The sequence below is a fragment of the Accipiter gentilis genome, chromosome 28 (genome assembly GCF_929443795.1).
Source record: "Accipiter gentilis chromosome 28, bAccGen1.1, whole genome shotgun sequence".
Lineage (NCBI taxonomy): Eukaryota > Metazoa > Chordata > Aves > Accipitriformes > Accipitridae > Astur > Astur gentilis.
Genome location: NC_064907.1, coordinates 21,733,475 through 21,751,185, shown reverse-complemented (window position 1 = coordinate 21,751,185; position 17,711 = coordinate 21,733,475). Strand labels below are relative to the sequence as shown.

The following is a 17,711-nucleotide window of genomic DNA, read 5'->3' as shown; positions in this document are numbered from 1 at the left end:
TACTCTTTCAAAGCAAAAAAAGCCAGCAGGATCTGCTTAGAAATTGGCTTTCTCTGCCACAAGCAGGCGACACCCGATCTTAGGCTAGGCCAGAGCTCAGCCCATGCTCTGCTCCAGCGCTGCTCTCCTCCCCTCTTGCTGAGCATTGTTTGCAAGCGTTGTTCACCAAGTTGTATTTTAATATTGACCAGATGAGGTTTTCTAGGATAAGGATACCAGGGGAAAATCGATTCAGTATAAATAATACTTACAGCAAGATAATAAAGCCTCCTTTGATTAGACACAGCCATTTGAGTCTGGGGTCCTACCACAGGACACAACTCCAGTGTGAGCTAGCGGCTGATACCAGCATAGCTTGTTCCCAGGACTACAAATTAATGGATTCCTGGTAATTAAATCAACACCAGGAACCGCAATGACAGTTATCTTCGTATGAAAGCCACAAAGAAACAGAAATAAAGCTTAACGCCTGGCTCAGACACAGAGATCGTGGGCTAAGATTCAATTCCAGCCGATGCCTACAGACCAGCCATGCCTGAACACTTTCCACCACAGCAAGCCATGCTAGGTCACGCTGCTGGGCTCATGACCACTCACCCTGGGGGAGCAGGAAAAATGGAGCTTATACCGCTTTACCCAGATTCTGTTACAGCTGTGATGATGCTGTCAGCCCAGCTCTGTAGTTAGGGCTCCAAGGGAGGACCTGCTCTTGGATCGCTTTGGGCTTTTGGGCTCTTCTTCCTCTGAAGCAAGGACGCTGCTGGAGCACACGGTCAAAGCAGAAGAAAAGCCCTCTGAACTGACTTTCCCCATTGAAGCAGACCCATCAGTTCAATGTCCAAGTGGAAACCAGTAAGGAGCAGTGTCCCTCACAGGTCTGTACTGGGACCGATACATGTTAATATCTTCGTTGATGGCATAGATAGTGAGATTGAGGGCACCCTCAGCCAAGCTGCAGGTGACACCAAGGTGAGTGGTGCAGTTGATATGCTGGAGCGAAGAGATGCCATCCAGAGGGACCAGGGCAGGCTGGAAGAGTGGGCCTCTGTGAAGTTCATGAAGTTCAACAACACCAAGTGCAAGGATCGGGGCAATCCCCATTTCCAGCACAGACTGGGGCACGGATAGATGGATGGATGGAGACCAGCCCTGCAGAGAAGGACTTGGAGATGCTGGTGGGTGACAAACCGGACATGAGCCAGCAATGTGCGCTTGCAGCCCAGAAAGCCAACCGTATCCTGGGCTGCATCCAAAGAATCATGGCCAGCAGGTCGAGGGAAGGGATTCTCCCCCTCTCCTCCGCTCTCCTGAGACTCCACTTGAAGCACTGCAACCAGCTCTGGGGTCCCCAGTGCAAGAAAGACACAGACCTGTTGGAGCAGGCCCAGAGTAGGCCGCAAAAATGATCCCAGGGCTGGAACACCTCTCCTATGAGGAAAGGCTGAGAGAGTTGGGGGTGTTCCACCTGGAGAAGAGAAAGCTCTGGGGAGAGCTTAACTGTGGCCTTTTGGTATATGAAGGGGGCTTATGAGAAAGATGGAGAGAGACTTTACCAGGGCCTGCAGTGACAGGGCCAGGGACAACGGTTTCAAAGTAAAAGAGGGTAGGTTTAGATTGGACATAGGAAAGAAGGGTTTTTTACACTGAGGGTGGTGAGACACTGGAACAGGTTATCCAGAGAAGCTGTGGATGCCCCACCCCTGGAAGTGTTCAAGGTCACGTTGGAGGTGGGTTTGAGCAACCTGATCTAGTGAAAGATGTCCCTGCTTACAGCAGGGGGGTTGGACTAGGTGACCTCTGAAGGTCCCTTCCAATCCAGACCACTCTGTGAATCTATGAATTACTGAGCAGTACAGTAACTGCTCCCCACATGCAGCTCCCTTTTCTTGCGAGGGAGAGCAGTCACTGCAACCACTTGCAGCTGTCCAGCTCTGGGTTTCACGTAGCTCCTGCTCTCCTCCCAAAAGGAAAACACGTCCACCAGGCACGGGGCTTCAGGGCTCTTCCCTGCTGCTCTGCTTCAGAAGGACCAGAGCACCCACAGCAGAGGCCAAAAGCCCTGAGCTAGAGAAGGCTTTCCCCAGCGTTTCCTCTCCCCTGCCACTGGGAGTAGCTTCAAAGTCACCTAAAAAAGTCTCCCTGCTCCCCTCGCAGTGTTGACTCCGAGCACTTGTGTCCTCTCCTGTGACTGGGTTCATGGCCATCATGTCCCCACCTCTTCCCATCAAATCCTCCCAAGCACAGGGCTTGCTCCAACCCAGAGCCAGCCAGCTCCCAAGGCACAGCCAGGGCTTGGTCCTCTGGACAAGCACATCAGAAGTCCAGACCTTGGGAGGAAGCAGCTTCCCCATCATCCTGCAAGCGGGGACAACCAAAACCTAATCCCTCCCTCCCACTCCCAGTACACACAATCCTGTATGAAGGTCCAGCAGGTCCAGGGCTGGTGTCCCTGTGCTGGCAGCTGAACAAGGAATCAAGATCATTTACATGCACCGTACGCTCTGATCAGCTGTTTCAGTTGTGCGAGGTTAGTAATCATCACTGCTGCTCTACTCTAAGTTAGAAGCATGCCTCCTGAGCGCTTGTAGTGCCAGGGTAACAACCCTTGGAAAGCACCAGCGAGGTGAAAGAGCTCAGCGCCGCGACCTCATTCTAGCTAGAAGAATGGCAGCGTACTACAGAGATCAAATCTAAAACACGTTGAGAGGTGCTGAGTTTAAGCACTTTCAGATTAGGATTTCAAGTCCTAAGCACCACACACGCATCTGTGCAACACTCATGCATCTTTCACTCAAAGGCATTGGGATTTCCACCTCTCTACTTGGACGGGAACGCATCCCAAAGCTTCCTTGTTATGATCACCAGCAGGGACTTACAGTCAGTCCTGGAAAAAGGGGGCAATTAAGGGATTTACAGATGCTGCAGCAAGCTGGGAGAGAAGGAGGGCAGGGCATTGTTGCAGGGACACGCCAAGAGGCGCTTCTCAGCCCCACAGAGGGGAAGCCTGCCCATTGCCCCCGGCTCCCGGGGCCCCCAAGAGCAGCAAGAGGAGCTGAGGGAACAGACCTCCAGCTCTCACCAACACAAAACCTCTCTGCTTTGTCCTTCCGGAAGATGCAATTGCTTCCACCCCTGGATGAGCGAGTCCAATGACATAATTAATTAGCACCAGTTGGAGGAGAAACATGAGCCGAGCAATAGGGTTTTGGCACAAGATCCATTCGCCGTGACAGCCGGAGGGGGGCAGAACTGCTCCACGGTGGCCGGTCGGCTATAAATTTAGTGTGATCATTACTAAGGAAACTTAAGACCTTTCCCCCCTTACTGTGAAGCAATCTACCTACAAAGCTGTGAAAGAGAGAGGAGCTCAAGCAATGCAGCACTAACTGCTCTCAAAGCCCTCACCCAGTTTGTCTGTGGATGTGATAATATCGGCTGGAAGGGAGGAGTCCAGATCTGCATCCAAGATGCCCAGTGGGTCGAGTTGTGCTACATGATGCCCTCGAATCTATGAAATGGGCCAGGAATGGAAAGGAGAACAGGTACCAAGAGGGAGAGGGGAAAGGGAGAAAAACAAAAGAGGGGAGGGGTAAAAAAGTTAAATTACATTAGAATTAATTTGCAGAGTAATTCTCACCGACGTTTGGAGAAACAGTTACTGGCGCATCATCAAAATTTACACAACTAATGCCGAGAGGATCAAGCTTTGCAATGTGATGACCCCTGACCTGGAAGCAACAACACAGATTAGTCATTAAAACAAGTTAGTCAAAGAGACATTCCTTAACAACAACAACAACAACAAAAAAAGACATGCAGTTTCCCTCTTCGCATTTTCTGCAGAGCCACCCCAATTTCTGGCTGCAACTAAAGCCTGGAGAAGTTGGGTTTACTTTCAACTACAGCATGTAGGTGTGAGTGCCATCAGCTGCAAGGACTGCTCTGCTCTGCTCTGCCTGAAGCCAGGCTTCGGCAGGGCAGACAGGGGGAAGGCAACCTCCTTCACAGCAGAGACGTTCCAGAATTGAGGTCTGAGGGTCTCCCACCACTTTCCCGGTGTCCAATACGAGCACCTCCTTTCTAGAGATGCAGTAGCTCCACACTTACTGTTTCCTCCTAAGCATCATAGCAAATGAAGGGGCAGTTTTCCAGATTTTGGCAGATCTAGGTGCTCTCTTGCCAATGTGGCAGAGAAAACAAGCGTTGCCACCAGCAGCAGTAGCTTCTGAAAGGCAGAGGAACATGTCTAAAGAACATGTGCCTGTCTATGCTATCAGAGGTCAGCAGCTCACAGTATCCTTTTGGAGAGAGGAGCCTACAGCAGGACTTGGAGCACTCTTCAGGGAAGGGGCAGTTGTGGAAATACCAAAGAGCTTTGGCACCAAGAGAGCCTTGATGGTTCCTGGTGGCGGCTGTCAGGCCCGGAATCACCACACTGGGTTTGAATCCACATCAGGAGCCACAGAGAATAATGAGAGGTAATGAGGAGTTTTGCTTTTCGCCCTCACAGGAGGAGGTGCCCACAGATGGACCACAGCACATCTCGCTGGGCAAACTCAATTCACCTCAGCAGCCAGCACTCTCCATTTGGCAAGCCATGGTTTATTTCTTGACAGCTCCTGCTCTTGAAGCTTCAGGCTCAGCTACGCTAGGAGCAGGGCCGAAAACACTACTGCCATGGTATGGGGTGCAATGCCTTCTTGACGCTGTGAAAACGATACTCCCAGCCATCAAATCTGTTACCAGTTAGAAAAATCACTTGTATACGAGGGGATTACTAAACCTCGTGTACAAACCAGGCACACTGATCTGACCTTATTTACCAGAAAGGCATTCCTATTCAGAGTATCCCAAGGGGATTTTAGGAAAGGATTTTTGTGGGTTTACTAGCCAAAGAGCCTGAAATCAGCCATCCACATTAAGGCAAACTGTTAAGAAAGCAGGGCCCGATGACAATGTGTCCCTGAGCACTGGTGGCCACACGGAAAGCTCTTCTTCTGGGCCAGCTTTGTCTGAGAACTATTTACTTGTTTGTCTTGTGACAGAGCAGGGGAGCTAGCACATCATTTAGCAGTCGGCAGGATGCAAGTTCACCACACTGTTCCCCACAGCCAGGATGCTCTTGCCAGGACCGGGAGGCCACTTTGTCCGGCAAACAGCTTTGAGCCGGGGGCGTCCAGTGGCTTTGAGGTCAACTTCGCAGTTTGCAGGTACGCAGCAAATCCTCAAATCAGTGTGGTTGGAGCAAAGAGAAGGTCTTTTCCCCCATAGGAGCCATGCTGCTTGTTTTTCTCCACATGCAACACAAGCCGAAACAAGAAGCCCCCAGCCCAAAACAAGACCATAACAGATATTTGCAACAAGCATCATGCTCTCAGGCCCTGATCCTTATAGGGGACTTCAACCACCCGGACATCTGCTGAAAAAGCAGCACAGCGAACTGCAAGCAGTCCAGGAAACTACTGGAGTGCACTGAGGACAAATTCCTAAATAGAGATGATGGAGAGCCCAACCAGAGGACAGGCACAGAGGACCTGTTGCTCACTAATGTGGAAGAACTTATCGGAGAGGTCAAGACTGGAAGTAGCCTGGGCTGCAGCGATCATGCCCTGGTGGAATTCTCAATCTTGAGGGGTACAAGATGCATAAAAAGTAGAGTCAGGACCCTAAACTTCAGAAAGGCAAACTTTCGGCTATTTAGGGCACCAGTGCGTGGGATCCCTTGGGAAACTGCCCTTGGAGGCAAAGGAGCGAACAAGAGCTGGGAGATATTTAAAGGCATTTTTCTTAGGGAGCAAGAGCTCTCAGTCCTGACATGCGAGAAGTTGGATAAGAGAGGCAGGAGGCCAGCTTGGCTAAGTCAAGACCTGTTAGCCAAAGTAAAACACAAAACCAAAATGCATATGCAGTGGAGGCAGGGATACACATCCTGGGGAGATTTTAGGGATACGGCCCAAGAGTGCAGGGAAGGGATCAGGAAAGCCAAGGCACAGCTGGAGCTGAACTTGGCTCGGGATGTAAAAAATAACAAGAAGGGCTTCTTTGGGTACCTTGGACAACAAAGGAAGATGAAAAAAACCGTATCCCCGATGAGCAAAACAGGACACCTGGCAACAACCGGCATGGAAAAAAGGCTGAGGTACTCAACAAATTGGTCTTCACCATGAAGTGCTCTAGCCACACCACCCAATTCACAGAATCCAAAGGCAGTGACTGGGAAAATGAAGTACCACCTACCATAGGAGAAGATCAGGTTCAAGACCATCTAAGGAACCTGAATGTGCACAAGTCCATGTGACCTAAGGAGATGCGTCAAAGGGTCCGAAGGAACTGGCAGATGAAGTTGCTAAGCCACTATCCCTCACATTTTAAAAGTCATGGCAGTCTGGTAAGGTTCCCAGTGACTGGAAAAGGGGAAAAATAACCTGTGTTTTTAAAAAGGGGAGAAAGGAAGAACCAAGGAATTACAGGCCAGTCAGTCTCACCTCTGTGCCCGACAAGATCATGAAGCAGATCCTCCTGGAAACTATGATAGGGCACATGGAAAACAGAGAGGTGGTTGGTGACAGCCAGCATGGCTTCACTAAGGGCAAATCGTGCCTGACAAACTCGGTGGCCTTCTACAACGTGGTTACAGCATTGGTGGATAAGGGAAGAGCAACTGATGTCATCTGCCTGGACTTGTGCAAAGCATTTAATACTGTCCCACACAACAACCTTGTCTCTAAAGTAGAGAGACCTGAATTTAATGGGTGGACCACCTGGTGGATAAGCAACTGGCTGGATGGTCGCACTCAAAGAGTTGCAGTCAACAGTTCGATGTCTGGGTGGAGACCAGTGATGAGTGGTGTCCCTCCGGGGTCCACACTGGGACCAGTATTAACATCTTTGTCGGTGACATGGACAGCAGGATCAAGTGCACCGTCAGCAAGTTTGCTGATGGCACTGAGCTGAGTGGCGTGGCTGATACTCTAGAGGGAAGGGATGCCATCCAGAAGGACCTGGACAGGCTAGAGAGGTGGGCCTGTGTGAACCTCATGAAGTTCTACAGGCCAAGTGCAAGGTCCTGCACCTAGGTTGGGTCAATCCCAAGCACAAATACAGGCTAGGAAATGAGTGGATTGAGAGCAGCCCTGTGGAGAAGGACATGGGGGTACTGGTGGATGAAAAGCTGGACATGAGCTGGCAATGTGCGCTTGCAGCCCAGACAGCCAACCGTATACTGGGCTGCATCCAAAGAATCATGGCCAGCAGGTCAAGGGAAGGATTCTCCCCCTCTCCTCCGCTCTCCTGAGACCCCACCTGAAGCACTGCATCCAGCTCTGGGGTCCCCAGTGCAAGAAAGACACGGACCTGTTGGAGCAGGCCCAGAGGAGGCCACAAAAATGATCCCAGGGCTGGAACACCTCTCCTGTGAGGAAAGGCTGAGAGAGTTGGGGGTGCTCTGCCTGGAGAAGAGAAGGCTCCAGGGAGACCTTATTGCAGTCTTTCAGTACTTAAAGGGGGCTTTACAGATGGGGACAGACTTTTAAGTAGGGTGTGTAGCAATAGAACAAGGGGTAATGGTTTTAAACTACCCATCACCAGCAGGGCTTCTTCCTGCCTTCCTACTCTTTCGTACCACCATCCACCGTGCTGAACTTCCCCACGTGGACACGCCACTGCAGCTACGGCCCTACAGTGACACCAGGGTAGGAAGGGAGGTGGGCTTCTCACTGCAGACAGCTTAGAAAAATACATCCAAGAGCAATCACCTCCCAGTGCTGCCATTCAGAGACTGAGGAAGTGACGGGAATGCAGAAGAGGTTACAGATTTTGCTTTCAAATCGCTGACTTGGAGCTGCTGCTTCCAACTACATCAGTCATCACTTGTTTGAACTTGGCACCTGGCCGCTTGTTCCACCAGTGAGAGCTGCACAGCCTTTAGAAACAGCTCGCCACACCAGATCTGCCCAAGCTGGAGAGAGCTGGCAGGGTGGTCACCTCCATGTTTGTCCTCACAAACATGTCCCAGCTTCCCCTTCTTAAAGAAAAGCAGGGCAGTGCCCCAGCATTGATGTTGGTACCTCTGCTGCAGTGGTGGGCAGGGCAGGGGCACTTTCTTCAAGCCAGAGAGCAGGGCCAAGCCTGGGCAGACCTTTGGACTTGCCCAGTGCTGCAGTTCTTGCCTTAACCTGTGGCCTTGTACACTGGATTTTCCCCACACCTGAGCAGAACACAACCTGCAGTGGGTGCTTCTTTGCAGGAATAGGTGAGAAGACCATGGTCACACCTCCACAGCAGCTGGGTTTGTTAAATTCTCACCTCAGCCCCAATTAGAGCCCTCACACTTGACAAACTAGAGTGCAACCAAAAGTGAAAGTATGACACAGATGTAGAAACACATTTAAATGTTCTCTTGAGTTAAAATATTGGCTGGCCATCGCCTAGCTGGAGGATGTTTCCTTCCTGCTTGAAACTTGTTTCTCCCAAAAGGCTGACTTTGGCAGCATCGGTCTGAGTTGCAGTCCAGCAGCACCATAGCCCTCTTCCAGGTCACAAACCATAAGGAAATGTTTCCTGAACTTTTATTTTAGGACCTCAGGAGTTCTCTCAGCAACATGGGGAAAGCAGAATGTGTTTTCCACACCACCGCTGAGCATGGCAGGAGCCGACAGCAGAGGAGCATCATTCTAGAAGCCAGCAAACCACCCTGTGTGGAGAAGACCTCCCCCTCCCTGCCACTATAATTGCTCTGTTTGGGCGACAATAGCTTTAATCTTCCTATTGTCCAGCAAAGCATCAGCTGAGTTTCTGCCCCAACAGATCAGCAGCTCCTGTTAAAAACCAGGCAGCCCAGCACACATCCTGCACGCTCTCCATGCAAAACACGTGCATCAACTGCACTAACCCCAGCCCACCTCAGCCACCGCATGCCCCTCTACAGTAGACATACTCCTCCTTGGCGCAAAGCCCGTCTCCTTACCTGATATGCCCTGATGAGTGATTGCACTGCGAGATGGTCCTCCACCAGTTTATCTACGTTTGGCTGTGCTTGAACCAGGAACTGGGCTTGGGACAGTGTGGAAAGCCTGGTACTCAGTGGAGGGGGGCTTTGGTAAGCGGTGCCTGGAGCAGCTCCGGCATTGGCATTGCGAAAGAAGATGTCCCATGACTAGGAAAAGGGAAAGAAGAGAGGTGACAGGGTCATTACCCACGACGCAAACACCTCCTCACTCGAGGTTAGTGGGATCTCAGCTCTGTTGCCACAGTGGGGAGTAAAATCCCCCAAGGGCAGGGCTGCCTCCTGCCTTGTGCTGCAGCTCCATGCAGCTGCTGCCGAAGGCATCCACCTGCCTTGGACAGGAGAGTACTAAAGCTCTCCTGCTATTCCAGTTACACCACTATCCTACTTTCCATTCATCTGGATTGTTTCTTTTGGCATGAGACCGTCCCCAGACACACCCCACACCCCCCCCTCGGTAGCAGCGCTCAGGACAGGACATGGGTGACAGCCGTCCCCCGGCTTGGCTCTCAAAACCGCTACTCTGAGCAATGAGCCCCAGCCTGGTCTTCCGGCTCTTGTTTGCGTCTCTCCAGGGCAGGAGGCTGTCCTCTAAATACCCACAAAATTTTCTGAAAAATATTTTTGCCCTGTAATCAAATACGCCTCTTCCTCTTTTCTGTGGTCTAAATGGCCTGAGACCCAAGTCGCAGCGTAAGCTGTGCTGTCCAGCCCTCAACCAGCAATGGCTTTTCTCTTTTTCTGTCCCCTCTTCAATTTTTCCCCATCCTTTCAGCGACACCGATGCCAGTGCTATGCGGATACTCCTGTGCCAGCTCTCCCATGCCCTTAGCAAGGCAGGTATCACCTCTGCTCCTGTCCCCCCTGCAGATGGGCATTTCTAGGCGTTAAGAAAACAAAGCAAAAACCCCCAAAAAAGCCCTGGACGGACTTGGTGTAACTTTGTGGTACTTATCCAGCACTGCCTGAAGAGCCCAGAAGCATCCCAGGCCAAAGCCAAGTTAATCTGTCTACTTGGAGAAGCAGACACAGACCTGGGCAAGGGGAGAGACCAGCTGAGCAAAGTTCAAGCCACGTCCTCCTGTCACACTCCCACCCCTGCCCGTTTCCCATGTGCCACTGAGCGATAGCAAAGGATGAAGGCAAGGCGGAGCGGTATCTGCATGCCTGCACGTACCCAAGACACCAGCTAGAGCAAACAAATCTCATTGGCTTTGCACGCTGGTTTCAGCCCAAGGGTCTCTCCACTGACCAGGAGCAAGAGCTCAGCGCTGAGCATCCTGCACACCCCTGAACCTTGTGTCTGCGGAGAGCACCAAACCCAACCTCGATGATGCAGAGACGGGCAAAGCATTGCCCAGCCAACCTCAGCATGTTTGAACCAAGCCAAAAAGAGCCGTGAGAGCAGCTCTTGTGGTGGTTTGGAGCAGAAAAAGCAGCTTTTGCACCCTGGTAGCAGGCTGGAGGGACGTGAAAACCTGACCTGTGCCTGAGAAGCACCAGCTCTCCCCCTTCCCTGGAGCTCCTCCAGCTGCAGTGCCCATCACATGCCCCAGAAAGCTATTTCCAGCCCAGATTTACCCAGACACCCCATCACACGGCTGTGCAAGGTGATTAAATTTAGAAACAGGTCACGCTGAAGGAACATAAATAAAATCTGGAACAATTTGGCACTGTAACTGATAAACAATAGCTCCCCCAAAGGAAAAAAAAAAAAACCAAAACCAAACTAAAACCAACCAAAAACCAAAAAGCAAAGACAGAAAACACCCGATGCTGTTCCGATTGCTGTCTGCTAAAGGAAATTTCAGTAAGAAAAGAGGGAGAGCTGCTTTTTGTATGATCCTCACTCCTGGCCATTGGTGAGAGCAGCCCAAGCCCATTCCCTTCCCCAGGCTCACAGAGCTGGTGGGTGCCCCAGAAGCCATCGACAGAAGCCATCGGCTCCTGTGAGTGGGAGGGATGAGCACTGCAGGGTGGGTTCCGTGCCCTTGGGATGCGGAGGAATCTGGCTGGCTGCTTTGCTTAGTGGTTTAAGGTTGTTCAATATACTGGAAGATAAAGACAGGCAAGAGAAAGGGAGCATCTGCTAGCCCAGGGAGGGCACTGGCAGCAGTGCTGGGGGGACAGGGACAGAGCCAGGAGGCAGACGTGTTGCCTTTACAACCTATTCCCTTCTGACATTAAACAATATTAGCGTCTTGGAGATGCAATTTGCTTCTGTTCTGAAAGACAAAGTTCATTTTAAGCTCTCCAAACAAGGTGTGGCACCAGCTCAGGCACTTTCGCTAAATGCTTTATTGCCCAATGTAATTACAGAGTATTTCAGGCTACCTGACTGCAGGCTTTGCCTCCGCTGAAGGCTGTGGCCCTGATAAGCGCTATAAAAACATCACCTTTCAAGCTGCTGATGTGGTTTCGAATTCAAGAGTATTTGAGGGCCACCCCAGGGGTTTCTGGTGACCCGTGGAGGTGCCTCTGGAGCTCACATATCTCATGGAAGAGCCTGAACAGCCCCATCAGCGTTATCCTGCTTTATTGTGGGAAGGACTTAGCCTTGGTCCAGCACTTGCCAAAGGTAACAGTAGTAATAAAGGTCATCAGGTTATTCCCCTCCAACCCTCTCTGTGCCCACGGCAGCCCTGCAAACACTCCTCCGCCTCTTATACCCTGTAGATATACACACACATATAGTGTATTATACATATATATATATATATATAGGCTATAAGAGAGCTCAGTTTCACCTCATTTTTACCAAGAGGACACAAAGCAGTATCTCCCTGCTCTTAAGCGTGCAGGCAGACCCCAGGTCTCAGCACGCTAAATACTACCAACCCCCGGTCCCTGCTGTGACTGTCCCACAGCCACATGTCCCACCACAGCTGGCTTTCCCGGCGCTCCTCTGTGCTGCTGCTTGTGCACTGGCAAAGCAGGATGGGAGAGCCAGCTGACCGCAGCAAGCCCCGATAGTTCAGGCTTTAGAGGGATTTTGAGCTCATCTCTGAGAGCGGAACACACCACAGGCTTCTCTGTCGAGAACAGCCCCAAAAACAGCTCACCAAGCGAAACCAGCATCTTTCACTTCGTTTATCGGTCTCAGTTCCTGGAGAAGGGTGTGGACTCAGACTGCTGTGTCCCAGCCTCCACCACAAAGCCAGCTCAGAGGTCAGGCACCCACGGCAAAGGGAGAGGGCAGGGCACCTCAAATTGGACTGTGGCTGCTCCAGGCTGGGAGCTGCACAAAGGAGACGTGGCCTCTACCTCCGGCTCAGGCTGCATCCCTGCTCCTCCTCCTGCCGTGGATGCCGGAGACAGAAAGCACCAACCAGACCTGCTCTGCAGGGTTAGCAAGACAGGCAGCACCTCCTGCTAGCAGGGAGAAGAGGAGGAACACTCAGAGCTTAAGGCTGGAAGAGGAGGAGCCCAAACCAAATTTACGGCAGGTAACCTTTGCTGAGAATAGGGGGTCGAGCAGTGATGGATCAGTTTGTGCTCCACACATCGTCTTGCCCCTTATCAACATAAACAATGACCTTCAATTCTCTGGGGTCATCGCTTTTGAAGACGGGGGATGAAACCCAAACGCTTCAAACTCTCAAGTGAGACTTCTACCAATTTCAGCCTGGGCCCCTATTTGCCAGCACAACTGCAAAGGACGTGGCCAAGGCACCTCCTGGGGCCAGGCACGGGGTTCTGGCCTCACCAAAGACTGCGGGTTCCTGCCATCGTGTTGGTGAAGCTGGGGTTACACGGCATGGTCTACACACATTGTGGTCATAAAACCACTTTCAATATAAAAATCAAAACACTGGCATATTAAGAAGTCCATGTTAAAGACAGTTTGATGTACATACATACAGGGAGAGCTGTATGCCTTTACACCAGTTCAACCTAAACACAGGGGCTGCTGTTTAGGAAGGCTAAACTTGTCGCAGATGTATGACTGTGGGTATCATCCACCTGCAGTCAAAGCTCTCTGGCCACCTGCCCTGAAGCAAGCAAGTTGCTTGGGGTCCTGAGGAGATTGGCATGGGCTGTGCAGAGCATTGCTAGCAGCCAGCACCGTACCTGAGTTGGCAAAGAACGGGGAAGTTGGAGGGTGTCTCCGCTTCCTTGGGAAGTGGTCCCAGGAGTGAACAGCACTGATCCTGCTGCAGCTCACCAGCACCAGCCTCCTACAGCCTCGCCTCCTCTTTCCCCAGCTCTGCTCTTCTTTGGTCATCAGACTCAGAAACTGGAGTTTAGCTGAAGGACTGCACACAGAAGAAAGGCTAAAATAGCTTTTTTTTTGGCCTTTTTTTTTTTTTTTTTAATTTTCCCTACTCTAAACAAGCACTTAAGTATATTCTGCAGTTTAAGCCACCAGTGTCTGCACGGAGGAAGTGAATTCATTTTGCTCAGACAGGTCAGACGTGCCAGCTGGAGGTCTCGTAGGTTTTTGTCAACAACAGCAAAGAAACCGCAGCTCTCCCCTGGCTGAATGTCTCGCCCTCACCAGCGAAAAGCAGCATGGCAAGGCACAGCCAGTCTCTGCTCTGTCCAGGGAACAGATAAGCCACAGCCAGGTCCATGTGACAGCCTGGCTTTTTTTGGGAACTCCACCCTCGGATCTGACCCTACGTCTAATGGGATGGAGGCCAACGCTTATCAGGGACGAGGGTGACACGCTCCATTGCTGCTTCAGAATCATGCCGGAGGGGACGCAGGCTGACAGGGACCACTCACGAGCCAAGACCAGGGTCAGCCACAACCCCGAACCCACCACAGCAGCTCAGTGTCCCCATCAGGGATGGGGTGAGCCATGAAAAAGTGCAGAGAGGAGACAGGGGCAAAGCTATGAGCTGGGAATGGATCTTGCTGATTCCACTGGAATGAGGTGGGATCCACCCAGGAGAGACAAGTCAACAGGAAAAACATCAGAAGCCACAGCAATGGCCAAGCGCGTCAGTAAGAAACAACAAAGTCCACGCCAAACCTCAGGTATCAACCCTACCAGAAGTTTTGGGACCTGGAGCTGGATTTCATAGGATCACAGCATGCTTTGGGTTGGAAGGGGATAGTCCAACCCTCCTGGTCCAATGCCCTTTTTGCCAGGCAGGACACCAGCTTGATTTTGTTTAAAAAGCAATCTGTAAAACTTGCTTTTTACATTACTAACATCAGGTTCACTTTCTGCTAATGACAAGACCCTGCTTCATTTTCACACTGCTTTTCCTACTGCCACAAATCATTCCCAGCCACACTGGAGGCAAAATCTTGTATCAACTCCTGCACTGCTTTCTAAGCACTTAGAAGTACTTCAGGGGACACTGATCTTCACCATAAACATTGGACTGGGGGCCTGGAGAGGTGGTGGGAGCTCTACTGTTGTAGGTGCTCAAAACTTGTCCACACAAGGCCCTGAGTGACCTGGTCTAGCCACAAAGCTAGATGTCACCTCCAAGCTGGATGCCACCTCCAAGCCAGCCACGCTGGGGCAGAGGCTCCAGAGGCTCCTTCCAACCTAAATTCCCCTCCAGCTTCTTCAGCCAAGCGTGCATGAGCACTCCCATACAGCACTGCACTCACTGCCTACCTATAGATGAGCTGATGAAGTTACAGGGGCTACATTAAAGAGGAGATGAGACCAGAGGAGATCCAGAGGTCTGGCCTCAGGACCCAAATACAGTTCCCAGCCAGCTGCCCCAGTTAGTCTTGATATTTACTCTCACACCTGCTCAGAGCAACGTTCAAGACTGAGCAGGGTCTGTAGATCAAAGAGCTGGTATCAAACCGTGAAAACTCTCCTGAAGACACAACTGTGCCTGTCACTGGGACAAGCATGGTGTAACCCTCGCTTGCTTTTAAATTAGACTACAGCATTTAGATTTATGGCTTTTCATTCAATATCCCACCTCTGAAGGATTGGGCTGCACCATGTGCATGTGCTTGGGTAGCTTTCCAGTCACTATTTGACAAAAGGCACAACCCAAACCAATATACTTTGTGTTTTCCGAGTCTGTATTGCTTAGCTTAGCCATCCATTTGCCTCAAAAGAAGCATAAAGTCAACATTGTTTGGGAAAATTCAGCTTTAATCCTACCTTAAGACCTTTACAGCACCCTACAGGCTGTGCATTTTGGATGCATGGGATCGGCGCCATGAAAAACACACTCAACACTGATGCAAGCACTGGGGCATGAGACTCCTTACTCACCCCTGACTGCTCACTTAACCCTTGTGTCCTGGCTTGCAGACTGCTCATGTGCTATGGAATAAAGAAAATCCCTGCTCTACATCAGGACATGTACAAAACGGTCATAAAAATCCCCTGGGTAATGCTGAGACATAGTCGCTACAGGAACATTTTCCTTGTGAAACAGTGGGGAATGGGGAAAAATGCAGTCGGGTTTCAGAAACTCTCCTCCCAGCTGAGCCCTCACCTGCTGGAATCTATGTTAAAGAGCTGGCCTTCTGCTTGCTGGAGGAGCTTCAGTAATTCAGATCAAGACAGACCTCTGCACATACTGCCCGCGGCCGGGTTGTTTTCCCAATTTTAAGTTAGGGAGCAGCTGGTGGGAATTCCTCTGGCCACCAGACCCAGTCCCCCTCCCCAGGCTGCAGATCAGCAGTCTGGCTTTATGCACAAAAGCTCAAAGTCAAGCTTAGCTACAGCCCGTCTACCCCAACATGTACCACCACCCGTGCCCAAAGCAAAAAGGAAACCAGTCAAGATGTGGAGAATAGCCTCCCTGCCTCTCCTCCATCCTCCACTCCAGAATAAGCCCTCCTGATGAGCCATCAGAGCTGGAAAAAATAAAGCATCAGGAGTTTGTTAAAGGTGGATTCCCAGAAGGCATTCCTTGTATCCGCTTGTGATCCAGGATGCTGCCCGCGTCCCACAAACCCACGGCGTTCCCTCTTGAACAGAGAGGCTCCTCTTGGCTCTTGCTCATGGAATCGCTGATGTGTCTTTCAGGCAAAGTGAGGCAGAAGGACCATCCACAACCATGCAGCCCCTCCAGCTGAATTCAATCCTCCTTGGGACTCATGCACTTACCTGAACCCACTGCTCAGATACACAGAGAAAGAAGCAAAGGCGATATCCTGTCGAGGTTGCTCCTTACCTTATGTACACTTTTGGGATTTTCCAGCCAAGCATAATACATTTCCTCCACGTAGTTTGAACTAGTCCCACTCAAAAAAGGCTCGGCAGCCACCGGTGCGCTGTAGCACCTGATCTGTTGAAACGTCCTGGGTGCTGCCAGCCTGTGTTGGGAAATTGTCTTTACAGTCTGCGAGGCCGTCAACGGCCTCAGCTTTGCTGCACAAGTCCTTAAGTTAAGCATGTTTGTCCTGTTGCCTCACACAAGTTCCTGTTGGGAGAGAAGGGAAAAGTGGGTTAGAAATTATTGCAGGAGAGCACAGAGCAGAGGCCACCCCCTCTCGGCCCCTGTCAGCCCCGAACACAGAGAACTAAGCTTAGAATCAGTTTTTAATTCGGATTAATCCGTCCACCCTGTCCCACAGCCAAGTCCCTGATGGCTGTGAAAAGCAGTTTTTGCTCAAGATGCTTGGCACGGCCGGGTCTGCCTGCCCCATCCCTGCTGGCACAGCACCATCATCTCCCCTGACATGACAGCGAAAAGCAGATTTGTTCGGCAGGGTACCCAAATGCCGGCCTCAAATGAGCTGCTGTGCCTCAAAGCCACCCACACCTTCTTATATTGGCACCTTTGTACAAAATAAGGCATGCTTGATGGTGAAACATGGCCTGGATTGACAGTATAAGATATCAGGTTCCCCCGGTGCTTTCCTCCTTAGTTCCTAGCCAACATCATCTACTTCTTTTCCAATAATATATCCACAAAGTATTCTTTGATTTCTTTTATTATTTTATTCTTCCTGCAAGAATCCTCTTTTTGTTTGTTTTAAACAGGAAAATCCTCTCTATGAAACTCAGACTGAGCTGGAGTTGGACACTTTGGCCCTTCAACCTCCCATTTGCAGCAACACAGCTAGTCATATGAGTTTAAAGAAAAGCACTTTAAATCACCGTGCCCAGAAGGGTGCTGGAAAAAAATTTGTTACCAGCTGGATTTTAACGCTGAAGGTCACGTTTTCCTTCGCATTGAGCTGATCGAGTCTAGTGGGGCACGCTTCTCCAGGCCTCCACAAGCTGCAGGAGGACAACTCTCAGTACGCCAACCCAGCATGGAAGCTTTTTGTGTCGCTCTCTCTCCCAGGTAGAAGGTCTTGGCTTCCATTTTTACTGCATTACTCACCCTGCAACCACTCTGCTTGGGCAAGGTTTTCTTCTCACTGGTTTGTGTTACATGCACCAGGGTAAAGCTGGGAAGAAACTGTCTACAGGGAAGACCCCTCGCAAAGCAGAGGTATGGTGGCGCAAAGCACTTGAGATGTGGGCTCCAGGACAGACCGCTTCATCACCTCTCCTTAGAAGCTCGGATGCAAGAAGGCCGACATAGTTGAAAGACCCAGAGAGGGGCTCTCCCCTGCCCAGAGAACCCAGAAAAGCAACCCATAGCCCGCATGGGACCTCTCAAAGATCCCCCAGCAATGTCCACCTTGCAGCTCTTGGTGGGGCGCAGCCCTGCATGGACAGGGAGGCCTGGGGTTAACCACGCTCTTCGTTAGGCACATCCAACCGACAGCCACAGCCCAAGCGAAAGCGCTGGAGCAAGATCATATTGGGGGAAGTGCT

At 51.0% G+C, this 17,711-nt stretch overlaps 1 protein-coding gene across 6 annotated transcripts in view; it reads right to left on the bottom strand.

The window, feature by feature from the left end:
* OGDH (oxoglutarate dehydrogenase) overlaps positions 1-17,711 on the bottom strand; it is a 35,831-nt gene that overhangs the window by 16,080 nt on the left and 2,040 nt on the right. For 2 of the 6 annotated variants that reach the window (XM_049830748.1, XM_049830750.1), the window contains exons 2-4: positions 16,114-16,362; positions 8,966-9,154; positions 3,638-3,728 (exon numbers count right to left, since the gene is read on the bottom strand). In XM_049830748.1, the coding sequence (XP_049686705.1) occupies positions 3,638-3,728; positions 8,966-9,154; positions 16,114-16,335 (502 nt within the window). In that variant the 5' untranslated portion in view covers positions 16,336-16,362. The other 4 variants (XM_049830747.1, XM_049830749.1, XM_049830752.1 and 1 more) reach the window with 3 other exon arrangements.